Source organism: Chiloscyllium punctatum, chromosome 8 (genome assembly GCF_047496795.1).
Source record: "Chiloscyllium punctatum isolate Juve2018m chromosome 8, sChiPun1.3, whole genome shotgun sequence".
NCBI lineage: Eukaryota > Metazoa > Chordata > Chondrichthyes > Orectolobiformes > Hemiscylliidae > Chiloscyllium > Chiloscyllium punctatum.
In genome coordinates this window covers 129110172-129138035 of record NC_092746.1, presented here as the reverse complement: position 1 = coordinate 129138035, position 27864 = coordinate 129110172, and the positions used below count along the sequence as shown (strand labels likewise).

The following is a 27864-nucleotide window of genomic DNA, read 5'->3' as shown; positions in this document are numbered from 1 at the left end:
GAAAACAGGAATGGTAAACAGGATTCTAAATAAAGGTGTTACAAAGGGAGTTTTACAATCCTCTGGGACTCTTTCAGAATATAAAGATTGAGATTGCTCCCAGTGCACCCATGATCTGTGTTGCTGCTTCCTTTTAAATTCTGGGCTGTAATCCACCAGGTCCAGGGGACTATCAGCCTGTAGCCCTGTTCTGTAGGGTCACCAGACCTGCTTTCTCTCCACAGATGCTGCCAGACCTGCTGAGCTTTTCCAATGATTTGTTTTTGTTTCAGATTTCCAGAATCTGCAGTTCTTTTGGTTTTTCTGTAGCCCTGTTAGTTTCTTTAGCATGTTTTCTCAGTCATAGTTATTGTATTTATGTCCTATTACCCCTCTCCCAAAAACACACTCAATAGAGCCCTTTTTGGGGTTTTGAATGCAATTACTGTCCTCTACTTTGCGTCAGTCTTCATTGTCGTTTATTGAACTCCTCTGCCATTTCCTGGTACCCCATTATTTATTTCCCCAGCCTCCTTCTCCAAAGGGCCCATATTCACTTTGGCCTTTCTTCCTGCTTATACATTCAAATCCCTCTCCACAGACCTGTTTATTCACTTGTGAAGTGGGGGTCCCAACACTAATTTTAGGGACGTTGTGGATCTCTCGGCTCACGAGGACAACTCAAGGTTGAGCAATTGTAGTGATGCCAGAATTAAGCACAGCAACCCCCACAAACAACAATGACTAGATTGTCACTGCTCCTCTTCCAATACTGTGGCAATCTTTTATGTCGAGACATCTCGGGGTGCCATATGTTCAAAATGTTAAAATGAAACTCCACCTGCATTCTCAGGATGATATAAAATGCTGCAGCCACTACTGGACAGACCACAGGAATCCTGATGCAGTCACTGGACTTTGAAGCATTATCATTGTTTCTCTCTCCACGGATGCTGCCAGAACTGCTGAGTTTTTCCAGCTGTTCATTTCAGATGATCAGCAATCACAGTCCTGTATTCTTATATCAGAGTTCTCCCTGAAACCTACGACTAATACTTATCCCTCTAACAACTTCACTGAGAAGGATGACGTGGCTTTGTATCGCACTATTTGTGGGAATTTCCTGTATACAAAATGGCTGCCCTTTCTCCCACATAACAATAACGACACGGCATAACCAACAGGTCACTGGTGTTAAACATTCTGAGACATCCTGAGTAAAGGAGCTGTACAAACGCAAAACATTTTTTATGCCTTTTGACACTAGCATAAATAACTGAAATCCCTGCAAAATAAATATTTATGTTTTTTATTCTCACCTTTCTTTAAAAATCCAATCAACTATTTACACAAGAAACAATTTTTCACATTATAAACTCAGCAGTGAAGCAGGTCCTCATTCAGTGAAAGAGAAACATTCAGTCATTTCATTGAGATGTGTTTCTGACTTCAAACCAGCCCCAACAAGAAGTAATGATCTGTGTAAAGGTCACAAACACAGCTCCTTACTCAACCCAAACACACACATCCAAAAGTTACATTAAAACCCTGCATTTGGTGCTGGATATGATCTGAAAACCTTATTGGATACCAGGTGGGGTTAGACATCATGGGGATGTTCTTCGGTGATATAAAGACTTAGTGTAAGTGAAAAGGGGAAGTGTCTAAGGTTCATTCTATCCCGAAGTGTAAATGTTGAGGTTTGGTCTCCCCAGATCATGACAAACTTCCTTTATTCAGCACCTCCCCTGAGAGCTCCACTTGGTCCCTCCTGATCCCTTCAGTCCTCAGCTCATTTCACTCACCCATTTCCTCTTGTAACCCAGTCGCCAGACACCTCGTGCTGACCTCAAATCCCCCCCCTTTTTCTTCTTTCTCCAAGTGATCGGTCCCTCCAAGCCCCCACAACCCCCAACCCTGAGACGTCTTATTTTCTGACTCCCTCCCCCCTCTTCCCCGTCACCCCATGCAGTCAAATTAAAACCTCAGAAACCCCAGAATGAAACCCAATGTTACTCAATAAGAGACCCTCACAGTCTGCTGTCTTTCTAACCCATCACGCCTTCGACCACGTCACCCTTGGGGTGGTGTGCATCTTCCGAGGCAGGGCCATGGAGGGAGATGTGTGCACTCTCTCAGTTCCAGAAGACCACGTTCCACAGCAGCAGCCAGCAGGGATAGATGAAGAAGACAACAAAGGGGTAAACGATGGAGCTGTACAGATGGTGATCGAGAATGGACTCAGCCACAGCCTGCAGGAGGAGCTGCCAGCACTCCAGCAGAGTGATAGGGTATTCGGCCAGTTCATGGTACAGGTAAATACACATCAGCAAGATAGTGATCGGCGACATCAGGATAAGGAACAGGGCTTTCAGCGTCCTGTGGAGGGGCAGGCAACAAAGAGAGGCACTGTGAAAATCACAAAGTGAGGATCAAAATGTTTATTCCCAAGCCAAGGGAAAAGCTCTGAACGCACTTGAAATACAAACATCCAATAGTTAATACTGCAAACTGTTTGAAGATTGAAAATCTAAGCAACTGGTTAAAAATTATCCCTTTTTTACAGTGTCATTTTCAGAGGAATGTGAAGATTGTGCCGTACTCAACCTAATTATAATTAAACACCAGGAATAGAAGCAGAGTTCTTACGAAGTTGGATTAATTTTTTAATTCAGGCGTGGGTCGCAGGGATTACGGCTGTATTTATTGTCCATCCTTCGTTGCTCTTAGTGTGGTGTTGGTGGTGAACTGTTTTCCAGAACCGCACGTGTGGGTGAACACACCATGCTGCTGTGGGGAAAACCCATGCAGAAACATGGACTACTGAGTCAGAGACACCTGTTCGAATCCCACTACAGAAACAGAGTGCATTTAAATCTGGACTAAATATCAGGAATGAGCTGAAAATGTGTTGCTGGAAAAGCGCAGCATCCAAGGAACAGGAGAATCAACGTTTCGGAGTCCTGAAGAAGGGCTGATGCCCGAAACGTCGATTCTCCTGTTCCTTGGATGTTGCCTGACCTGCTGCGCTTTTCCAGCAACACATTTTCAGCTCTGATCTCCAGCATCTGCAGTCCTCAATTTCTCCTTAAATATCAGGAATGAAATGATCTGATCCATCTAGTCCAGTTTAGGGAAGAAATTCTCTATCCTGTCTTGGTAAATAAAAACAAATTGTACTGGAAAGTATTCAATATTGAGGAATGCAGGAACTATGTGTGAAAAACACTATTTGGATAGAGGGAACAATCACCTTTCTAAAAATTCATTGATAGATTGTGAATGGGGCTGGGCCAGAGTTTATTCTATAGCCTGAACTCAATATGGCTGTGAGCTGCCTTCTTAATCTGCTGTAGCCTTGAATTCTATTGCCCGCCTGACTTGGGTCATGTGGATAGTAGGTAGGCTCTGGGGAGTCAGGAGCTGAGATACTCGCTGCTGTATTCCCATCCTCTGACCCTCTCTTGTAGTCACTGAAACAATATGGCGAACCCAGTTGAGTTTCTGGTCAAAGATAACGCCCAGGATGTTGATAGTACGGGAATCAGTGATGGTAACACCATTAAATATCAAGGGGCGGTGGTTAGAGTGCCTCTAATTAGTGATGGTTATTGTCTGGCATTTGTGTGGCGTGAATGTTACTTGCCACTTGTCAACCCAAGCCTGGATATTGTCCAGATCTTGTTGCATTTGGGCACGGACTGTTTCAGTATCTGAGGAGTTGCGAGTGGTGCTGAACACTGTGCAATCATCAGCGAACATCCCCACTTCTGACCTTATCCCTCAGAATCCCTGCAGCACACAAACAGGCCCTTTAGCCCAACAAGTCCACATCAACCCTCTGAAGAGTAACCCACCCACACCAATTCCACTACTCCAGATTTCCCCTGACTAATGCACCTAACCGATACATCCCTGAACACTATTGGTAATTTTGCATGGCCAAGCCACCTAAGCTGCACATTTTTGGATTGTGGGAGGAAACTGGAGCACCTGAAGGACACCCACGCAGACACGGGGAGAATGTGCAAACTCCATACAGTCGCCCGAGCCTGGAAGTGAACCCAGGTCCCTGGCGCTGTGAGGCAGCAGTGCTAACCACTGAGGCACCGTGCCGCCCTGATGAGGGAAGGTCATTGATGAAGCAGCTGAAGATGGTTGGGCCGAGGACACTACCCTGAGGGACTCCTGCAGAGATGTCCTGGAGCTGAGATGACTGACCCTCCAACAACCAAAACCATCTTCCTATGTGTCAGGCCTGACTCTAACCAGTGGAGTGTTGCCCCCTGATTCCCATCGATTCCAGTTTTGCTCAGGCTCCTTGATGCCACACTCGGTTGAATGTAGCCTTGATGTTAAATGCTGTCCCTCTCCCCTCCCCTCTGGAATCCAGCTCTTTTGTCCATGTTTGAGGCTGTAATGAGGTCAGGAGCTGAGTGACCCTGGGGGAACCCAAACTGGGCAGGTCACTGAGCAGGTTATTGCTGAGCAGGTGCTGCTTGGTAGCTCTGTTACTGACACCGTCCATCACTTTACTGAGGATCGAGAGGAGACTGATGGGGCAGGAATTGGCCAGGTTAGATTTGCTCTGCTTTTTGTGTACAGGACATACCTGAGCAATTTTCCACATTGTTGGGTAGATGCCAGTGTTGTAACTGTACTGGAACAGCTTGGCTAGGGAAGCGACAAGTTCTGGAGCACAAGTCTTCACTACTATTGCTGGAATGTTGTCATGCACATGTAGAGTGAATCGAATTGGCTGGAGACTGGTATCTGTGACGCTGGGGACCAGTGGAGGAGGCCGAGATGGATTATCCACTCGACACTTCTGGCTGGACATTGCTGTGAATGATTGACTCTGACCTGGTGGGGGTCACTGTGGACTGAGATGTGGTTTTCTGCACAGGAGAGACAGGGAGCTGACGGCCCTGTAGTTTTGCAGGAACCGGAGACATGTTTGGGATTTAATTCGGGAGAAATGCGATTGGCCGTTCCAGTCGCTCACTCAGATGCCCCACTTCTCAAAGGTACGATGTCACTTGCAAATCTTTCAACCAGAACAATCCTTTCGATTCCTCAGAGTTGTAACAGCTCCTGGGAGACCACTCAGCCCTCAGTGACTGTGCTGGCTCCTTCACAGAGTGGTCCACCACCACCCACCCACTCCCCAAGCCCTATCCAATCGTCCCTGCCACACAGATTGGATTGGAACTGGGGCTGTTTTCCCTGGAGGCTGAGGGGTGACTTTATATGAGGGGCATGGATATGAAAAATAGACAAAGTCTTTTCTCTGGGGTGGGGGAGTCCAGAACAAGAGGGCATAGGTTTAGGGTGAGAGGGGAAAGATATAAAGGAGACCTAAGGGACAACTTTTTCACACAGAGGGTGGTACGTGTATGGAATGAGCTGCCAGAGGATGTGGTGGAGGCTGGTACAATTGCAACATTTAAGAGGCATTTGGATGGGTATATGAATAGGAAGGGTTTGGAGGGATATGGGCCGGGTGCTGGCAGGTGGGACTAGATTGGATTGGAATATCTGGTTGGTATGGACGGGCTGGACCGAAGGGTCTGTTCCTGTGCTGTACATCTCTATGCCTCTATAACCCTGGATGATCACCCTCCCCCCCCATGTCCCTTACCTGTGTGGTGCAGGCTCAGCGAGGGCAGCCGCTGGGATGAGGGTCACAGCCAGGATGAAGCCCAGAGAGAAGTTGATCAAGGTGATGCAGCCCAGGAGGAGAGCCAGGTACAGGACAGAGATCAGCTTCAGAGTCATCCAGCCATGGGCAGCCAACTCAGTCGGCAAGCCACTGTCGGGAAAACAACACAGCACACAGGCTCCATGTCAAGGCAAAACACCCAGCAACTTCACAGCATCAGAAACCACCCAAAGGCACTCCTCCCACTGTGTCTGCTGGTTCACTGAAACAGTGCCTCAGGAAGACCCAGCCTCGCCCTTCCCTCCCTCCCACACAGCTCTGCTGGAGTTGAGTCGCTTGCCTTCTGGGAGGGCTTCTTGAATGGGCTCCTGCTGCCCTTTCTGACAGTGCCTGCCTCATCACAACAACTCACACAGTCAGGAGATCCGCTGCAGAAAGACCCATGATGCCGGAGCTGTTTGTCTGCACATGGTGTCAGAGCTTCAGCTCAAAACCCAGCAGCCATTCGCAGGCTCATTTCACAGGACATTACCACCACCAATCAGAATCCACCTGACAACCAATCAGCACTCTCCTCTCGTACAGACAAAATTCTCTCTTCACCTTGAAGGGATGTTCTTTTGATGCATTCCATATCATCAAAGGACTAAGAATATTCACTGTTCTACCCCCGTCACTGATTCCATTGCCCTGCATCTCTCTCTCTCTCCTGTCACTGATTCCAGTGTCCTGCTCTCTCTCTCTCCTGTCACTGATTCCAGTGTCCTGCTCTCTCTCTCTCCTGTCACTGATTCCAGTGTCCTGCTCTCTCTCTCTCTCTCTCCAGTCACTGATTCCAGTGTCCTGCTCTCTCTCTCCAGTCACTGATTCCAGTGTCCTGCTCTCTCTCTCCAGTCACTGATTCCAGTGTCCTGCTCTCTCTCTCCAGTCACTGATTCCAGTGTCCTGCTCTCTCTCTCCAGTCACTGATTCCAGTGTCCTGCTCTCTCTCTCGACACTGATTCCAGTGTCCTGCTCTCTCTCTCGACACTGATTCCAGTGTCCTGCTCTCTCTCTCGACACTGATTCCAGTGTCCTGCTCTCTCTCTCGACACTGATTCCAGTGTCCTGCTCTCTCTCTCGACACTGATTCCAGTGTCCTGCTCTCTCTCTCGACACTGATTCCAGTGTCCTGCTCTCTCTCTCGACACTGATTCCAGTGTCCTGCTCTCTCTCTCGACACTGATTCCAGTGTCCTGCTCTCTCTCTCGACACTGATTCCAGTGTCCTGCTCTCTCTCTCGACACTGATTCCAGTGTCCTGCTCTCTCTCTCGACACTGATTCCAGTGTCCTGCTCTCTCTCTCGACACTGATTCCAGTGTCCTGCTCTCTCTCTCGACACTGATTCCAGTGTCCTGCTCTCTCTCTCGACACTGATTCCAGTGTCCTGCTCTCTCTCTCGACACTGATTCCAGTGTCCTGCTCTCTCTCTCGACACTGATTCCAGTGTCCTGCTCTCTCTCTCGTCACTAATTCCAGTGTCCTGCTCACTCTCTCGTCACTGATTCCAGTGTCCTGCTCTCTCCCTTCTGTCACTAATTCCAGTGTCCTGCTCTCTCTCTCGTCACTGATTCCAGTGTCCTGCTCTCTCTCCAGTCACTAATTCCGGTGTCCTGCTCTCTCTCTCGTCACTAATTCCAGTGTCCTGCTCACTCTCTCGTCACTGATTCCAGTGTCCTGCTTTCTCAATCAGCACTCTCCTCTCGTACAGACAAAATTCTCTTCACCTTGAAGGGATGTTCTTTTGAAGCGTCCCATATCATCAAAGGACTAAGAATATTCACCGTTCTACCCCCGTCACTGATTACATTGCCCTGCATCTCTCACTCTTTCCAGTCATTGAATCCAGTGTCCTGCTCTCTCTCTCCTGTCAGTGATTCCAGTGTCCTGCTCTCTCTCCTGTCACTGATTCCACTGTCCTGCTCTCTCGCTCTCTCCTCTCACGGAATCCATGTCCTGCTCTCTCTCCTGTCACTGATTCCACTGTCCTGCTCTCTCCCCCGTCACTGATTCCAGTATCCTGCTCTATCTCTCTCCTCTCACGGAATCAAGTGTCCTGCTCTCTCTCCTGTAACTGATTCCAGTGTCCTGCTCTCTCTCCTGTAACTGATTCCAGTGTCCTGCTCTCTCTCTAGTCACTGATTCCAGTGTCCTGCTCTCTCTCCAGTCACTGATTCCAGTGTCCTGCTCTCTCTCCAGTCACTGATTCCAGTGTCCTGCTCTCTCTCCAGTCACTGATTCCAGTGTCCTGCTCTCTCTCCAGTCACTGATTCCAGTGTCCTGCTCTCTCTCCAGTCACTGATTCCAGTGTCCTGCTCTCTCTCCTGTCACTGATTCCAGTGTCCTGCTCTCTCTTCTGTCACTGATTCCAGTGTCCTGCTCTCTCTCCTGTCACTGATTCCAGTGTCCTGCTCTCTCTCCTGTCACTGATTCCAGTGTCCTGCTCTCTCTCCTGTCACTGATTCCAGTGTCCTGCTCTCTCTCCTGTCACTGATTCCAGTGTCCTGCTCTCTCTCCTGTCACTGATTCCAGTGTCCTGCTCTCTCTCTCTCTCTCTCCCCTGCCACTGATTCCAGTGTCCGGCTCTCTCTCTCGTCACTGATTCCAGTGTCCTGCTCTCTCTCTCTCTCCAGTCATTGATTCCAATGTCCTGCTCTCTCTTTCCTGTCACTGATTCCAGTGTCCTCCTCTCTCTCCTGTCACTGATTCCAGTGTCCTTCTCTCTCTCCTGTCACTGATTCCAGTGTCCTTCTCTCTCTCCTGTCACTGATTCCAGTGTCCTGCTCTCTCTCTCCTGTCACTGATTCCAGTGTCCTGCCCTTCGCTCTCTCTCGTCACTGATTCCAGTGTCCTGCTCTCTCTCTCTCCTGTCACTGATTCCAGTGTCCTGCTCTCTCTCCTGTCACTGATTCCAGTGTCCTGCTCTCTCTCCTGTCACTGATTCCAGTGTCCTGCTCTCTCTCCTGTCACTGATTCCAGTGTCCTGCTCTCTCTCCTGTCACTGATTCCAGTGTCCTGCTCTCTCTCTCTCCTGTCACTGATCACAGTGTCCTGCTCTCTCTCTCTCCTGTCACTGATCACAGTGTCCTGCTCTCTCTCTCTCCTGTCACTGATCACAGTGTCCTGCTCTCTCTCTCTCCTGTCACTGATCACAGTGTCCTGCTCTCTCTCTCTCCTGTCACTGATCACAGTGTCCTGCTCTCTCTCTCTCCTGTCACTGATTCCTGTGTCCTGCTCTCTCCCTCCTATCAATGATTCCAGTGTCCTGCTCTCTCTCTCCTGTCGCTGATTCCAGTGTCCTGCTCTCTCTCTCCTGTCGCTGATTCCAGTGTCCTGCTCTCTCTCGTGACTGTCCTGATGTTTCTCTCTCTCTCAGTCATGCTTCTTCCCTCCGAACCTCTGAGTGTGTTTGATTGCCCTCGCCCAGACGCTGTGTCCTACCTCTGGGTGTTGTGGGGTAGTGCCAGTCCGGCCACATAGATTGCAATGGAAGTGAGTACGACAGCTTCAGTGTCTGAGACGGGGAAATGGTCTGTCGCTCTTCCCTGGCACAGGAGTGGCACGTAGTAGAGGGCAAGACCCATGACGTGGCAGATAAAAATCGGAGTCATGATTGACAGGAAACTTGGTCTCACATTCTGGAGTGAAGGAACAGGAGTGATTACAAACTCAACAAACTTTTGGGGGGGGGGGGGGGAAATGAACCTACAAACTCGGAGGGACTGCGACAGACTAAGGGTGCACCCCATTAGCCAGGAGTCAACCCCAACCTCTCAGCCTGCCCAGTCAATGACTGTCTGATCGGGGCACCGTTTGGATTACCGAAGTGGGTGGAGGAGGTGGGGGGGTGACAATGGATCGTGCACAGCAACATCCCAGGAGCAGCCATGTCAGTGTCCTGTTCAGTGACAATCAGGTTGCTACCGCTGAGGGAGGGGAGGGGGAAAATTGGGTTTGGGCTTCATTTGGCTGACCTGACCCCCGCCTCCTCCCTCTCCCACCCCACCCTGGGCCCTCCGCTGAATGATCCCAAATTCCTCTACCCTGCGACACAGCCAGGAATACAGTGGGTGGCAGGTTTAATTGAGGTATTCCAGAGGGTTAGTGGATGGCCATTTGTATTGAGGTGGTGTGCTGGGATATGGAGAGAAGGTAGGAGACTGGCGCTTGGTAACCATGCTCAGTGCAGGGCCTCTGAGCCGAATGGCCTCATACCGCGCTGCAACAATTCAAAGACCCACTGAAGGGATGAGGCACGGGGGCCCAAAGGGCTGTAACCCTCCCCTTCATCCCGCTCAGTGAGGGTCACATTTGGGGCTTGAATTTGCAGCCTGACCCCTGTGGTGCCCATACTGACTCTGCCCACCCTCCCTCCCTCACCCCTGCCCCCTCCCTCCCCACACACAGTACCTCGTTGGCACAGTCCTGAGTAGAGATCGGAACCTTGGACAATCGGATCCACAGGTCAAGAGCGTGAGGAAGACATTGAGGAAAACTCTCGGGCACAAACTGCTCAGCGGCGGCGACTCGCTGCAGAAAGACCTGACAATTCGCAGCTAACATTCCCACCCTCAGCACGTCACAAACTACAACACAGCAGCTGAAGGACAGTCCCAGCTGGCATGGCAGCCAAAACACTGATTCAACAAACTGCAAGACTCGAATGCCCCGATCCTGTGTATTAGTCACACTGACAGAGTTCTGCTCTTTTTCCAGATATTACTGAGCAACTCTTTATCCAGTGGGACATGGGTTTAGTGCCTTATTCAAAAGACAGCACCTCCAGCAATATACCGCTCCCACAGCATTGACCCTCCGACAGTGCGGCACTCCCTCAGCACTGACCCTCCGACAGAGCGGCACTCCCTCAGCACTGACCCTCCGACTGTGCGGCACTCCCTCAGCACTGACCCTCCGACTGTGCGGCACTCCCTCAGCACTGACCCTCCGACTGTGCGGCACTCCCTCAGCACTGACCCTCCGACTGTGCGGCACTCCCTCAGCACTGACCCTCCGACTGTGCGGCACTCCCTCAGCACTGACCCTCCGACTGTGCGGCACTCCTTCGGTGCTGACCCTCCCACAGTGCGGCACTCCCTCGGCGCTGACCCTCCCACAGTGCGGCACTCCTTCAGTGCTGACCCTCCGACAGTGCAGCACTCCCTCAGCACTGGCCCTCCGACAGTGCGGCACTCCCTCAGCGCTGACCCCCCCCACAGTGCGGCACTCCTTCAGTGCTGACCCTCCCACAGTGCGGCACTCCCTCAGCGCTGACCCTCCGACAGCCAAGATCTCATTGAATGATGGAAAGACTGGATGGGATGATGGCCTACTTCAGTCTGCTTTCTGGTAGAAGGAGCAGGAAGGTTAATAACATGAGTTTGAAAAGGATATTCTGAGCAGCAGGATGAGGATCAGGAAGCCGAAGGCGGGCATGTAATATCCAATGGAGACAAACCGTGAGAGAGAGGGGAGCAGGTAGAAGAAGTAGGATTGGTGCAGCTTCTCCAGGAGGTTGTTCAGCTTCCTCACCATCCCCTCAAACACCCTACAGCACAGAGAGACTACAGTCAGTACACCATCCCCTCAAACACCCTACAGCACAGAGAGACTACAGTCAGTACACCATCCCCTCACACACTCTACAGCACAGAGAGACTACAGTCAGTACACCATCCCCTCACACACTCTACAGCACAGAGAGACTACAGTCAGTACACCATCCCCTCACACACTCTACAGCACAGAGAGACTGCACTCAGTACTCCATCCCCTCACACACTCTACAGCACAGAGAGACTGCACTCAGTACTCCATCCCCTCACACACTCTACAGCACAGAGAGACTGCACTCAGTACTCCATCCCCTCACACACTCGACAGCACAGAGAGACTGCACTCAGTACACCATCCCCTCAAACACTCGACAGCACAGAGAGACTGCACTCAGTACTCCATCCCCTCACACACTCTACAGCACAGAGAGACTGCACTCAGTACACCATCCCCTCACACACTCTACAGCACAGAGAGACTGCACTCAGTACTCCATCCCCTCAAACATTCTACAGCACAGAGAGACTGCACTCAGTACTCCATCCCCTCAAACACTCTACAGCACAGAGAGACTGCACTCAGTACTCCATCCCCTCACACACTCTACAGCACAGAGAGACTGCACTCAGTACTCCATCCCCTCACACACTCTACAGCACAGAGAGACTGCACTCAGTACTCCATCCCCTCAAACACTCTACAGCACAGAGAGACTGCACTCAGTACTCCATCCCCTCACACACTCTACAGCACAGAGAGACTGCACTCAGTACTCCATCCCCTCAAACACTCGACAGCACAGAGAGACTGCAGTCAGTACACCATCCCCTCAAACACTCTACAGCACAGAGAGACTGCACTCAGTACACCATCCCCTCAAACATTCGACAGCACAGAGAGACTACACTCAGTACACCATCCCCTCAAACACTCGACAGCACAGAGAGACTGCAGTCAGTACACACAGGTTTCATAAACAGGGTAACCGGGGTTAGTGAAATCAGAGATTAAACAGGGCAGCTAATTAGTGAAAAAAATATCAGGTGGTCATTTAGTGAGGGAACAAATAACCAGAACACTGGTTAGTAAATATTGCAATCAACTAGACTGCTAGTTAGTGAGTGCAACAATTAACCAGATTGCTCATTAGTGAAAGTGACAGGTAACTAGGCTGCCGGTTAGTAAAGTTAGTGAGCAACGAGGTTGCTGGCTAGTGAATGGAGCGATTAACAAGGCACGGAGTTGGTGAAGATTTTGAATAACTATGATGGATATTGAAGGAAGCTATTGACCAGGGAACTAATTGTGAAGGTAACGAGTAACCAGGGTGCAGTTTCGTGAAGGCAGTGGTTAAACAGGCTGTCAGTTAGTAAAGGTAACAATTACTCAGGTGGCCAGATAGTGAAGTTAATGATTATCTAGGTTTCTGGGTAGTGCAGATTACCTGTAACCAGGTGGTCGGTTAGTCAACTTCATGATTACCCAGGTTTCTGATTAGTGCAGATTACCAGTAACCTGCAGTGACACTCACTTGCCAACAGTGACCATGTCGAACTTGTACTGACGGAAGCTGTTGATGCCGCGGATGGTGACTGCCTCGATGTGGTATCGCAGGAAGAGGCCGTGGTCTCCCTGGGATTTCCCAGAGCCCTGTTTCAGCACCATCAGCAGCATGGTGTGCAGTGAGTGAATATAACCCTCCAGGGTCTCTCCGTCCAGGCGCGGTAACTGCAATACACCACAGGACAGCATCACATACCAGACTCACCAGGTCCTAGTGCACAGGCCTTCAGCAACACCCAACCCGTCTCCCTATCCCTGCTGCATTCTGCTCCCCTCCCCAGCACCCCCAACCTCTCCTCCGCCCCCCAACTCCCCTGTTTCCTGACTCTGGCCCCAATCCCGCTCCCCCAGCCCACACGTCGCTCCCAATGCTGCATCCCAGTCCCCCCGGCCCCTGTCCTGCTCATCCACCCTGGGTACCCCACCCACTGCTCTCTACCAGCCCAGTCAACCCTCTGAGGCTCCGGTTTCTAAAGTTGTGCCAGCCCTCTGACTCCAAGTGAGCTCAGCCCTGGTGGTGACCCTTCCCTCCCCTCCCCTCACTCCTATTGGGGCTGGGAGGACCCACCTTGCCCTGGATGGTACACAGTACCCCATTCTTCTGGCAGAATGATGTGAAGAGGTTCACCAGGTCCAGGTTCGGCAGCTGCCCATTCAGCCCCTCGACACTGATATCGAAGCTGGTCACGACGTCACTGCTGATCTCAATGGTGATGGCGGCCTGGATCGACCCGGCACGGCCTTCCATCACCGACGAGTTAATATCTGCACCGAGACAGAAACATCTCAACGTCCACATCAATATTCCAGGCTGACAATCCCACTGCAGTACTGAGGGAGCACTGCTCCGTCAGAGGGTCAGTGCTGAGGGAGTGGGCACTGTCGGAGGGTCAGTGCTGAGGGAGTGGGCACTGTTGGAGGATCAGTGCTGAGGGAGTGGGCACTGTTGGAGGATCAGTGCTGAGGGAGTGGGCACTGTCGGAGGGTCAGTGCTGAGGGAGTGCCGCACTGTCAGAGGGTCAGTGCTGAGGGAGTGGGCACTGTATGAGGGTCAGTGCTGAGGGAGTGGGCACTGTATGAGGGTCAGAGCTGAGGGAGTGCCGCCTGTCTGAGGTCACTGCTGAGGGAGTATCGCGCTTTCGAAGGGTCAGCGCTGAGGGAGTGGGCACTGTTGGAGGGTTAACGCTGACGAAGCGCCGCACTGTCTGAGGTCACTGTTGGAGGGTCAGCACTGAGGGAGCGCCACGCTGTCTGAGGGTCAGCACTGAGGGAGTGCTGCGCTGTCGGAGGGTCAGCGCTGAGGGAGTGCCGTACTGTCGGAGGGTCAGCGCTGAGGGAGCACCGCGCTGTCGGAGGGGCAGCGCTGAAGGAGCACCGCGCTGTCGGAGGGGCAGCGCTGAGGGAGCACCGCGCTGTCGGAGGGGCAGCGCTGAGGGAGCACCGCGCTGTCGGAGGGGCAGCGCTGAGGGAGCACCGCGCTGTCGGAGGGGCAGCGCTGAGGGAGTGCCACGCTATTGGAGGGTCAGCGCTGAGGGAGCACCGCGCTGTCGGAGGGGCAGCGCTGAGGGAGTGCCACGCTATTGGAGGGTCAGCACTGAGGGAGTGCTGCACTGTTGCGGGGTCAGACAGTTTGGCTGCAGACTTTCATGGCAGCAGCAGGAAAGTGCTCTGGGAGGATTTGAAAAATGAGCCGAGGCAGAGGGAGCTTCCCTTACCTGTCACGTTGACATCGTGGTAAGCTTCGAGCCAAGCCTCCATCCCAATCATGTCATGGTCGTTGAAAAGGAAGATGATGTCCTTGGCCCAGTGAATCTGACCTGGGACAGACACAGTATCAGGAAATGTTCAACACACAGCAGCATCCATCCACTGAAAAACTCCCTATCAAACTGTCACAAGGGCAATGGGTGTTGGGTTAGCCACTTGGCTGTTTGAAAACTGTTCCCCAGTCAATCAGCTGCAGCAGCACAGACTGCACTCAGTCCAAGAATTAATCCCTCATGCCCTCCCCCAGCTAAGTGGGCCCAAAACACCTCCCCATAGAACAGAGCCGTAGGGAGCTTGTGTTCAAAACATATCAGAGCCCCCTCTGCGCTGTCCCCATCAAACACTCCCAGGTCAGGGACAGCACGGGGTTAGATACAGAGTAAAGCTCCCTCTACACTGTCCCCCATCAAACACTCCCAGGACAGGGACAGCATGGGGTTAGATACAGAGTAAAGCTCCCTCTACACTGTCCCCCATCAAACACCCTCAGGACAGGGACAGCATGGGGTTAGATAAAAAGTAAAGCCTCCTCTACACTGTCCCACTGGGGAGTGTCGAGGCGGGGGTTAGGGATTGACGGGGGTTTGTGAGGGGGGCGGGGGGGAGGAAGTGTTGTTGGGAGGGATGGGGTGGGGGGTCGTCAGGGCTGCAGATAGTGTCTGCGAGGCACTCCCCTCACCTCGGAAATATGAAGCCAGAGCCAAGAGCAGGCCAGCCGCCTGGCTGTTCTGTCTGATCCCTACTGGAGTGCTCAGCACGATCGATTCTGTACTTGCTGCCCTCGACGCCCGAAGAATTCCGTACACGTTGGTCCCTTTCACCATCTGTGGTTTCAACAGGAAAGTGGGAATAAGTGAGTCCTGGCAGAGTATGGTACAAACAGCAGCAGATCATCCCTGGGATCACTAACTCTCCTGACACTCCCAGTAGCACGGGCCATAGAACCCAAACACCTGCCTCTTTAAACTGTCCACAGTTATTATCATCAACCTCTTCAAACATGTTACTCCTTCTAAACAAAAAAATCCAACATGGATTTAATTGTTAAACTATTATTTCATAATTAAATCTGTAACAAAACATTTTAATTCCCTGTACTTTATGGTATTTCTGAAACTCAGTATAAATATAATTTCTCTCTCGCTTCTCTCCTTGTTCTCTTTTTCTCTTGTCTCCCTTTTCTTTCTGTTCATTCACGGGATGGGAGCATCACAGGGTGGGCCGGCATTTACTCCCCATCCCAGAAGGAAGTTAAGAGTCAGCCACTTTGGTGTAGGTCAGGAGTCACATGTCAGTCAGACCAGGTAAGATGGCAGCTTCCTTCCCTCACGGGGAACTCTCTCCTCTCTCTCTCCTATCAGATGGTTTATATTAACATCTTTCTGCTGTTTTTTTTTTGACGTGTGACCAATAATCTTTCCATTGTGATTTTTGACGTCTCTCTCAAAGGACCACTTGAGAATCAGACGACTGCACAATTTAACCAGCAGTTGGTTTTCGCTGTACCAGCAGCTTCTCTCAGCAAAATTACAATAAACTTTTTGTCCATCCAACAGCCGGATGGTCAAATATTCCGGATCGTCAAGAGATCCACATAAACAATGTAAAAACACACAGAAGTAATAGAACCATAATGCAGGGGGTGTATACTGCACTGTTATATCCTATTTACAGCATAGATCACTGAAATAATAACGCAACTTTGCCTGAAATAAAACTAACAGCAGATAGCCTTCTCACTCACACCCTCTACTGAGTACTTGGACATTGAGGTATTTAAGGAGAAATCGACTCGAAATCAACTGTTGATATTTTATAGAATCGAATCCCTACGATGTGGAAACAGCCCCTTCAGCCCAACAAGTCCACAATGACTCTCCAGAGAGTAACCCACCCAGACCCATTGTCCTACCCTATTACTCTACATTTAGCCCTGCCTAATGCACCTAACCTACACACCCCTGAACACTACGGGCAATTTAGCATGGCCAATTCACCTGACCTGCACGTCTTTGGATTGTGGGAGGAAACCGGAGCACCCGGAGGAAACCCACGCAGACACGGGGAGAATGCAGTCTCCGAGGAAGGAATCGAACCTGGGTCTCTGGCGCTGTGAGGCAGCAGTGCTAACCACTGAGCTACTGTGCTGCCCCTTTCTCACTATTTAAAATGATTTCTCCCCTCCCCCTCTTTCTGTGAATGACTTTATAAACTTTATTTTGTGTGGCCATTCAATTGAACAACAAGTATATTTACACGGAGGTAAATAAATTAATAAAAAACTATAATAACTGGACAGAATAATACAGTAAACTTCTTGATATCTGCTTATCCTGACTTGGCCCCACAGTGGTGGGAAGGAGGATGTAAGAGTAGAGTACCCAGGGAAGCAGGCAGTGTGGAGGGAGAAGTGCACCGATTGCTGAGATTGCCTCCAGACTGTATCACTGTGCTTTCACCCAGCTGCCTAATGTTACAAGGGTCAGGTACTTACATATCTCTCCCGTATCTCGTCGGGGAAGGGGAGAGTTCGGGAGAAGGTCTGAGTATGGGTCTCCAGCCCCAGGCCACTCATGGTCTTCACAAGCCATTCCACAGGCATCTCCCTGAAGGGAAGGAAAGGTTTGCAGTTAGAACTGGACACCACTGTGCTCAAAGCTTATTTTCAACTCTAAACTCTCCGTATGCACTGTCACCTTTTCCAGTTCCAGCTGACAACTCTGCACCTCCGCCCCAGTAACCCCCATCCAATGACATCCATCCCACTTCCAAACTATTCAGATACCTGACCTAGCAGCAAACCAGACGCCCAAACCTCAGATCCACAAGACCACATGAGGAACATACAGTGTACGAATAGGCCACTCAGCCCCTCCAGCCTATTCTGCCATTCTAGACTTTGATACTCTACTCCTAGCCCCAGATCCCTTGATATCATGATCAACTAGAAATCTATCCCTCTGTCCAGACCTTACTGAGCTTTCACAGCTCTCTGGGGTAGAGAAATCCAAACCTTGACCCTGACAGAAGATGTTCTTCCTCATCTGGCCTTCAATGGACTTGTCTTTTATTTCGAGACTGTCCCTTGTTTCTCGAGCCCACGGCCAGGGCAAACTTTCTTTCTGAATCGACTGTCATTGCTTTGAGAATGCTGTAAATTTGTGTGCCTTTCACTGCTAAAGTTTGAAGAACATAGGCCCAGTCGTCCACTTGAGAAATCAATCTGAACATCTGCTGTTCCTGTAGCAAGTATGACCTTGGGCTGAGGAATTAAGACAGCTCTGCACCCCAAGTACAATCTCACGAGTGCTCTCTACAAATGAAGCAGGATTTGTGTGCTCCTGTTCTCATCATCTTGCAATAGAACATAGAACAATACAACGCAGAACAGGCCCTTCGGCCTTCGGTGTTGCGCTGATCTGTGAACTATTCTCAGCTTGTCCCCCTACACTATCCCAAAATCATCCATGTGCTTATCTGAGGATTGTTTAAATCTCCCTAATGTGGCTGAATTAACTACATTAGCAGGTAGGGCATTCCACGCCCTTACCACTCTGTGTAAAGAACCTGCCTCTGACATCTGGCTTAAATCTATCACCCCTCAATTTGTAGTTATGTCCCCTTGTACACGCTGACGTCATCATCCTAGGAAAAAGACTCTCACTGTCTACCCTATCTAATCCTCTGATCATCTTGTATGTCTCTATCAAATCCCCTTTTAGCCACCTTCTTTCCAATGAGAACAGACCCAAGTTTCTCAGCCTTTCCTCATAAGACCAGGCAACATCCTGATAAATCTCTTCTGCACCTTTTCCAATGCTACCATATCATTCCGAAATATGACGACCAGAACAGTACACGATATTCCAAGTGTGGCCGCACCAGCGTTTTGTATAATTGCAGCATGACATTGCGGCTCCGGAGCTCAGTCCCTCTACCAATGAAACTTAACACACCGTATGCCTTCTTAACAGCACTATCCACCTGGGTGGCAACTTTCAGGGATCTGTGTACATGGACTCCAAGATCCCTCTGCACATCCACAAGCACAGCAATATTCATGCTGTTTGCTGCACCTACATTCTGGTCTTCAATGACAGGTTCCTTTGGATATCCCTTCCTATTCTTGCATAAGAAATACTCTGCTCCTCAGTCCCTCTGACCCAAGTGTATAATCTCACACGACACAGATATTTCCCATGCGCTCTTTTTCTTGGCTACTTACTCAGTTTTCCGCTCCCTCCACCTGTGGACTCCCGCCCACCTTCCGAGGACCCCTTCACCCACCTCCAACACACTGCATCCACCTGGACACCCCTCGCTGGCCTATTACCTGCCCTCGACCTCTTCATTTCCAACTGCCACCGAGACATTAACCGCCTCAAACTGCCTACGCCCTTCCCCCACTCCAACCTCTCACCCTCACAACCCGCAGACCTCCACTCCCTCTGCTCCAATCCCAACCAAAAAGAAAATTTACCTCTCCACCCCAGAAGCTCCCTGCCTCATTCCTGATGAAGGGCTTTGGCCCGAAATGTGGATTTTCCTGCACCTCAGATGCTGCCTGACCTGTTGTGCTTTCCCAGCACCACTGTAATCTTGACACTGATCTCCAGCATCTGCAGTCCTCACTTTTTCCTACTCACTTAGTCTGTTGAAATCCCCCTGAGACCTCTTTACAGCGCTCTCTTGACTCTCATTCCCACCAGGATTTGTATCATCTCCAAATATGGAAATGTTGCAACCGGCCTCCACATCTCGGTCATTGTCACAGATGAAGAAACGCTTGGTCAAAGCACTGATTGCTACAGTACCCCACTGGTCACAGCTACACTACCCCATTGATCGCAACTACAGCACCCCACGAGTCACAGCTACAGTATCCCCATCGGTCACAGCTACAGTATCCCCACTGGTCACAGCTACATTTCCCCACCGGTCAGAAGTCCAGCATCCCCACCGGTCACAGCTACAGCATCCCCACTGGTCACAGCTACAGCATCCCCACTGGTCACAGCTACAGTATCCCCACTGGTCACAGCTACAGTATCCCCACTGGTCACAGCTACAGCATCCCCACTGGTCACAGCTACAGCATCCCAACCGATCACAGCTACAGCATCCCCACTGGTCACAGCTACAGCATCCCAACCGATCACAGCTACAGCATCCCCACTGGTCACAGCTACAGCATCCCAACCGATCACAGCTACAGTACCCCATTGGTCACAGCTACAGTATCCCCACTGGTCACAGCTACAGTATCCCCACTGGTCACAGCTACAGTATCCCCACTGGTCACAGCTACAGTATCCCCACTGGTCACAGCTACAGTATCCCCACTGGTCACAGCTACAGTATCCCCACTGGTCACAGCTACAGTATCCCCACTGGTCACAGCTACAGTATCCCCACTGGTCACAGCTACAGTATCCCCACTGGTCACAGCTACAGTACCCCACTGGTCACAGCGACAGTATCCCCACTGGTCACAGCTACAGCATCCCCACTGGCCACAGCTACAGTATCCCCACTGGTCACAGCTACAGTATCCCCACTGGTCACAGCTACAGTACCCCACTGGTCACAGCTACAGTACCCCACTGGTCACAGCTACAGTACCCCACTGGTCACAGCTACAGTATCCCACTGCTCACAGGTACAGTATCCACACTGCTCACAGGTACAGTACCCCACTGCTCACAGGTACAGTACCCCACTGGTCACAGCTACAGTACCCCACTGGTCACAGCTACAGTACCCCACTGGTCACAGCTACAGTACCCCACTGGTCACAGCTACAGTACCCCACTGGTCACAGCTACAGTATCCCCACTGGTCACAGCTACAGTATCCCCACTGGTCACAGCTACAGTACCCCACTGGTCACAGCTACAGTATCCCCACTGGTCACAGCTACAGTATCCCCACTGGTCACAGCTACAGTATCCCATCGATCACAGCTACAGTACCCCACTGGTCACAGCTACAGTACCCCACTGGTCACAGCTACAGTATCCCACTGGTCACAGCTACAGTATCCACACTGGTCACAGGTACAGTACCCCACTGGTCACAGCTACAGTACCCCACTGGTCACAGCTACAGTACCCCACTGGTCACAGCTACAGTACCCCACTGGTCACAGCTACAGTACCCCACTGGTCACAGCTACAGTACCCCACTGGTCACAGCTACAGTACCCCACTGGTCACAGCTACAGTACCCCACTGGTCACAGCTACAGTATCCCCACTGGTCACAGCTACAGTATCCCCACTGGTCACAGCTACAGTATCCCCACTGGTCACAGCTACAGTACCCCACCGGTCACAGCTACAGTATCCCCACTGGTCACAGCTACAGTATCCCCACTGGTCACAGCTACAGTACCCCACTGTTTCCAGCTACAGTATCCCACCGATCACAGCTGCAGTACCCCACTGTTTCCAGCTACAGTACCCGCATTGATCACAGCTACAGTTCCGCATTGATCACAGCTACAGTTCCGCATTGATCACAATGATGTTTTCACTGGTTGGGCATTTGAAACTGGTGGTCACAGCTACACAATGAGAGGTCACTCTGTTAAAACTAACATAGAAAGAAATGTCTTCTCCTCGGGTCAGTGAATAGCTGGAGAGTTGAGAAATTCCATCCTCTACAGAGTCAGAGTCATACAGCATGGAAACAGGCACTTTGGTGCCACTTGTCCATGCCGACCAGATATCCTAAATTAATCTAGTACATTTGCCAGCACTAAGCCCATATTCCTCTAAACTCTTCTTATGTACCCACCCAGATGCCTTTTAAATGTTGTCATTATACCAGCCTCCACCACTTCCTCTGGCAGGTCATTCCATACACGCAACATCCTCTGCGTGAAAAGTTACCCCTTAGGTCCTTTTAAAATCTTTCCCCTCATGTTTCCGTGCTGTATGACTCTATGCCTAGGGACGGGTAATAAATGCTGGTCAGCCAGCGATGTCCATGTCCCTCAAACAAAAGAACACCACCTCTGGAAGATAGATCATGGGAACCTGGGGAATTGTCAATTCTCAATTTTTAACCTTCCATTAACTTTGCCAACATTACTCTTTTATTCATAATAATCTTTCTAGTTTTATTAGAATTCTTCGGGGAGGAAACAGAGAAGACCAATGGGATGTTGGCCTTTTTCCAAAGGGAGTGCACTTTAAAAGTTGGGAGGCTTTGCTAAAACTACGAAAGGCCCCAGTCAGAGCACAGCTGGAATACTGTGGGCAGTCTGGGGCCCCTTTTCTCAGGAAAGGGAGATTGACACCGGGGGCAGTCCAGAGAAGGTTCACTCGGCTGATGCTGGTTATGGAGGGACTGCCTGATGAGGAGAGGTGGAGTAGGTTGGGCCTGTAACTCTTTGGAGTTTAGAAGATTGAGAGGTGACCTTATTGAAACTTCGGGGACTTGCCAGGGGGAGATGTGGAGAGGTCGCTCCCCCGTGTGGGAGTCGAGGAGGCATCACCTCAGAGTAAGGGGGTCACCCATTTCAGACAGAGATGAGCAGGTATTTCCTCTCGCAGGAGGTAGTGAATCTGTGGAATTCTTTATCTCAGAGAGCTGTTGAGGCCGTGTCATTCAGTACATTGAAGGCTGAGAGAGACAGGATTTTAATCATTGGAGGAATCAAGAGTTATGGAGAAAAGGCAGGAGACTGGAGCTGAGGATGATCAGATCAGCCAAGACCTCATTGATTGGCAGCGCAGATCAAATGGTGCACTTCTGCTCCTGTTCCTTATGGTTAGTCCCTTCATTCTTGAATCCCTTGGATCTTTATTTCTGGGAATCTTTTTGTATATTTGTTGGTAAAAGCAGGCATTTCCCAATTATTCACTTGCATTTCCCATCATACATCGCCCTGACTTTGCCTATGACAGATCCCCAATGACGAGTCATTGCTAATCTTTTTTTTTGTTGCATACCTTCAGAAGCTTTTACAGTCTGATTTTATGTTTTGTGCTAGTTTACCCTCTCGTTGTATTCTCCTTTGCTTTATTAGTTCCTTGGTTCTAACTAACATTGATTCCAGCCCACCCTGTTCAGTCATACCCACTGCCAGTCCAAACTCATTCCTGGATAAACAGAAATATGAGCTCCCACCTTCTCAGGTCACACTCGACAAACAATGGCTCCAGCTTCTCTTACCCGGCCTTTTTCCCATGGGCGGAGAATTCCCGGGCATAGGACAGTGCCCTGTCACCATAGACAAAGTTCTCATCGACCATGGTGGAGCCCATGGCATTTTCCGATGTGTACATTCGCAGAATAAAGGGTTCAAAGGCCAGGCCCATGAACCAGGAGACCCCAGCGATGTAGCACATGAAGCTGCAGCAAGGAGAAAACACAGAGAGAATCAGAAATAGCTGGTCATTAACCAACAGATCATCCCCTCATCAGCAAAAAAGAGCAGTCAATTTCAGCAAATAAACAAAATCACCATTCACCCCATCAAACACCTGCAAGACAGGGACAGCATAGGGTCAGATACAGAGTAAAGCTCCCTCTACACTGTCACCCCATCACCACCTGCAAGACAGGGACAGCACAGGGTCAGATATAGAGTAAAGCTCCCTCTACACTGTCACCCTATCAAACACCCGTAAGACATGTACAGCACAGGGTCAGATACAGACTAAAGCTCCTTCTACACTGTCCCCTCAAACACTCCCACGACAGGCCCAGCACGAGGTTAGATAGAGTAAATGTTTCTTCACTTGTAAAGGGATTAAAAAGTATGGAGAGAAGGCAGGAACAGGTGATTGAGCTGTGACTATATTGCATAGTGCAGCAGGCTTGAAGGGCTGAAAGGCCTCCTCCTGTTCCTAGTTTTGAGATTTATTTCCTACCCGAGCCCACTATTACACTGCTACTCACCACAGCGGCGTGTTCATCCTGGTGAGCAGGTTTGTCAGCACCTGCCGGCGGTTTGGATCTGAGAGCAGACCCATTTCTGCAACTTGACTCAGTGACACTGGAGGAAGAGGCACACTGTGGCTATACTGACATGTCCCCACTCTGAAATCAAACAGGAGGAAGGAAGGCAATGATTAACATGGTAAGGTTTGATCCTTAGGGTATGGGTCAGTGATGTCATTGTGGCTGTGGTCATGGGTGAAGAGGTGTACATGTAATTCGTGCTTAAAATATCAGATATTAATATTTATTAATATCAGATATTTCCCACTCCATGTTACAGATTGTTCAGCTACTGTACTATGGACATGAGACTAGAAATGTGTATATTTTAGATTGTATGCACAGAGTATATGGGAAGGCACTGGTGGTGGGAGAAGATAGTAATGCCAATCCAGAACCCCAGGCAAATGATCTGGGTTCGAATCCTATTGGGACTGATGGTGAAACATGAATTCAATAATAAGCTAGACCTATGGCAATCATGTAACGATTGTGGATTGTCTTAAAATCCCATCTGGTTTACTAATGTCCATTAGAGAAAGAAATTATAGAATCCATTCAGTAGGCAAAGAGATAACCCTCCATCCTATCCCCACATTTCTCTTAAACAATCCATCTAATCTCCACAGCTTTGGACTGTGGAAGGAAACCAGAGAACCTGGAGGAAACCCACGCAGACATGGGGAGAATGTGCAAACTCCACACAGTCGCCTGAAGCTGGAATCGAACTAGAGTCCCTGGCGCTGTGAGGCAGCATGCCACACTTCTGCACTTATGCAGGACCAACTCTTAAATGTCCTCAGGGCACTCAGTTCAACAATAATTCAAAATAAATTCTGGCCTTGCCAGCAAAATGCATGTCCCAAGAACAGAACGAAAATCATATCAGTGAGCTTATTTTGGTGGGGTGGAGTGGAGAAGTTGAAAGGTTGGGGCTGCTGTCCTTAGAGCAAAGGAGATTTTCGATCAGTTTATAAGACTATCGTAGGTTTCAGTAAGGTAGAGGAAGAAAAGCTGTCCTGAGTGGTTGAAGGGAACATAGCTTCACCATTTAGACAAGACACAATGGGAGCAGGAGGAAGAATTTTCTTTTTACACACTGAGTGGAAACGACCCGGAAATCTCTGCCCACGAGGGTGGTAAAGTGGAGACGTTGAATGAATTTGAAATGAAATTAATCAGCAGAGCTACAGGGATTGAGCAAGAGAGGGGAGAACTTAATAGATAACACTGTGAGGGGATAACATGGGACTTGAATGGTCACTTCCAGAAGTGTAAATGACTCTATATCATAGATACACACAATAACTGGGAACAGCTGAATATAACATTAAAGGGGCTTCAAAAGGTCGGCACAAAGCATACTATTATGTGGTATCATTACGGCTTTCTCACAGATAAACCTGTAAAAGATACAACAGCCTGCAACTCTGTGGGAACTTCAGTCTACTGTTGCTGAGACCAGTATAAGCAAGCTTTCTGAACAGATTTGGTATCTGCTGTAGCAATGTACCAAGTTTGAGTATAATCAGAAAAGCAACATTTTCAATGTGCCCTGTAAAGAGGTGTGTACAATTATCTCATCCAGCTAATATTCTTCAGTAAATTGTCAGTGATTCCCAGGACTCAAACCAGAACATCCGATAATGTTCAACGTCAGGGCAATGGAGATATCAGGTAGAGTCCTGTAATAGACCATACCGGGCAATAGGGATATCAGACAGTACCGTATGTTGCAATCTCTTGCTGCAGTTATACAGGGCCCCAGTGAGGTCACACCTCAAGCATTATGTGCAATTTTGGTCTTCTCAAGTCATACAGCATGGAAACAGACCTTTTGGTCCAATCAGTCCATGCCAAACATAATCCCAAACTAAGCTAGCACCACCTGCCAGCTCCTGGCCCATATCCCTCCAAACCTTTCCTATTCATGTATTCATCCAAATGTCTTTTCGACATTGCAATTGTACCCACATCTATCACTTCCTTGGGAAGTTGATTTCACACACAAACCACCCTCTGTGTAAAAAATTTGTCTGAATCCAGCACAGGTCCACCAGACTGATTCCTGAAGATGGGCTTATGCCCGAAACGTCAATTCTCCTGCTCCTTGGATGCTGCCTGCCCTGCTGCGCTTTTCCAGCAACACATTTTTCAGCTCTGATCTCCAGCACCTGCAGTCCTCACTTTCTCCTGATTCCTGAGATGGCAGGACAGACATATGAGGAAAGACTGGACATGTACTCACTGGAATTCCACTGGTTGGTGGAATCTCATAGAAACATATAAAATCCTGATGGGTCTGGACAGGCTAAATGCAGGAAGAATGTTCCTGGTTTAAGGGAAGTCCAGAACATAAGGGTCACAGTCTCAGAATAAGGGGTAAGCCATTCAGGACTGGGATGAGGAAGAATTTCTTCATACAGTCAAAGAGATGTACAGCACAGAAACAGAACCTTCGGTCCAACTTGTCCATGCCAACCAGACCTAGTTGACCTAGTCCCACTTGCCAGCATTTGGCCCACATCCCTCTGAACCCCTCCTTTTCATGTGCCCATCCAGATTCCTTTTAAGATTAGATTAGATTACTTACAGTGTGGAAACAGGCCCTTCGGCCCAACAAGTCCACACCGACCCGCCGAAGCGCAACCCACCCATACCCCTTACCTAGCACTATGGGCAATTTAGCGTGGCCAATTCACCTGACCTGCACATCTTTGGACTGTGGGAGGAAACTGGAGCAACCAGAGGAAACCCACGCAGACACGGGGAGAATGTGCAAACTCCACACAGTCAGTCGCCTGAGGCGGGAAGTGAAGCTGGGATCCTGGTGCTGTGAGGCAGCAGTGCTAACCACTGAGCCACTGTGCCTATCCTATCTATGCTCCTCATGATTTTATAATGGGGCTGGTTCACTAGATATATTCAAGAGGGGGCTGGACGTGGCTATTGCAGCTAAAGGGATGAAGAGGTTTGGGGAGAGGGCGGGAATGGGATACTGAGATTGCATGATCATAGTGAATGGTAGAGCAGGCTCGAAGGGCCGAATGGCCCACTCCTGCACCTATTTTCAATGTTTACCCCACACAAGGGCAATGGGGATACAATGACAATTCCCTGTGGGTCTCCAGGGGCAGGGGTAGGGTCAGGGGGGTGTCAGCCGCCCTGTGATGCCCCTCACAGTCGAACATTTGTGGTGGTGGTGGGGCGGCGGCGGGAACGGTTTGATGGGGACACAGTCAGACCGCGGGTTCCCACGACATCGCCTCAGCCAGCATGGGCCTGGCCGTCCGTGGGGTAGGGAAGAGGTGGGTTTTAACCTCAGCCCTCACTCACCCCGAGCTGGGAAACGGCGGCTCGCTCCTTCCCCACCCCACTCCCCCTCGAACTGACACCTCCCGCCTCAGACCGGAAGCCGCTCCACCCGGACAGTATAGCGCCGCGCACATATTTCCGGTCTCCACGACAACGAGATACAAACAGCAGCAAGAGGTTCCCTCCAGGCAGAAAAGTCGAATCGATTGCCATCAGCGCCACCTGTGGCCGGCAGAGAGCCCCTGCAGGTAGTCAAGTCTGTGCCAATTACAACTTTACATTGGGCTAAATGTTCGTTAGTTCAGTTGGATGGATGGCTGGTTTTGTAATTTAGAACACTGCCTGATAGTGTTTTATCTTGACCCTGAACTGAGGAGATTCTGATTCCCCTAATTATGTTTTAGAGTCATAGTGATGTACAGCATAGAAACAAGCCCTTCAGTCCAACCCATCCATGCTGACCAGATATCCTAAACTAACCTAATCCCAGCATTTGACCCAAATCCTGTGAAACCCTTCCCATTCCTATACCTATCCGGATGCCTATTAAATGTCATTATGGTGGTAAAAACAATGACTGCAGATGCTGGAAACCAGATTCTGGATTAGTGGTGCTGGAAGAGCACAGCAGTTCAGGCAGCATCCAAGTAGCTTCGAAATCGACGTTTTGGGCAAAAACCCTTCACCAGGAATCCTAATGAAGGGCTTTTGCCCGAAACATCGATTTCGAAGCTACTTGGATGCTGCCTGAACTGCTGTGCTCTTCCAGTACCACTAATCCAGAATGTTGTCATTATACCAGTTCCTCTGGCAGCTCCTTCCATTCACATACCACCCTCTGAATGAAAAAGGTGCCCCTTAGGTCCTTTTATATCTTTCCCCTTTCACCTTAAACCTAACCCCCCCCCCCCCCCCCCCCACCTACCCTGGGTGAAAAACTTTGTCTATTTACTTATTCCATGCTCTTCCTGATTTTGTAAACCTTGATAAGGTCACCTCCACACCACTTCAAAGCAGTCATAGAGATATAC

The 27864-nt window shown here is 49.9% G+C and overlaps 1 protein-coding gene across 2 annotated transcripts; it reads right to left on the bottom strand.

Moving 5' to 3' along the window:
* Positions 1-1272: 1272 nt before the first annotated feature.
* On the bottom strand, positions 1273-26935 carry gpaa1 (glycosylphosphatidylinositol anchor attachment 1). Of its 2 annotated transcripts, XM_072576490.1 has the most exons (13): positions 26855-26935; positions 23477-23617; positions 22748-22927; positions 17062-17173; positions 15247-15391; positions 14516-14617; positions 13369-13565; positions 12769-12965; positions 11076-11229; positions 10092-10154; positions 9123-9319; positions 5621-5791; positions 1273-2388 (listed from the first exon to the last, which is right to left on the bottom strand). In XM_072576490.1, the coding sequence occupies exons 2-13, from the start codon at positions 23548-23550 to the stop codon at positions 2115-2117; spliced, it is 1866 nt and encodes a 621-aa protein (XP_072432591.1). In that variant the 5' UTR covers positions 23551-23617; positions 26855-26935; the 3' UTR covers positions 1273-2114. The 2 variants fall into 2 exon arrangements, with proteins under 2 accessions (XP_072432591.1, XP_072432590.1); XM_072576489.1 differs by lacking the exon at positions 26855-26935 and having other exon boundaries at positions 1273-2358.
* Positions 26936-27864: the final 929 nt, after the last annotated feature.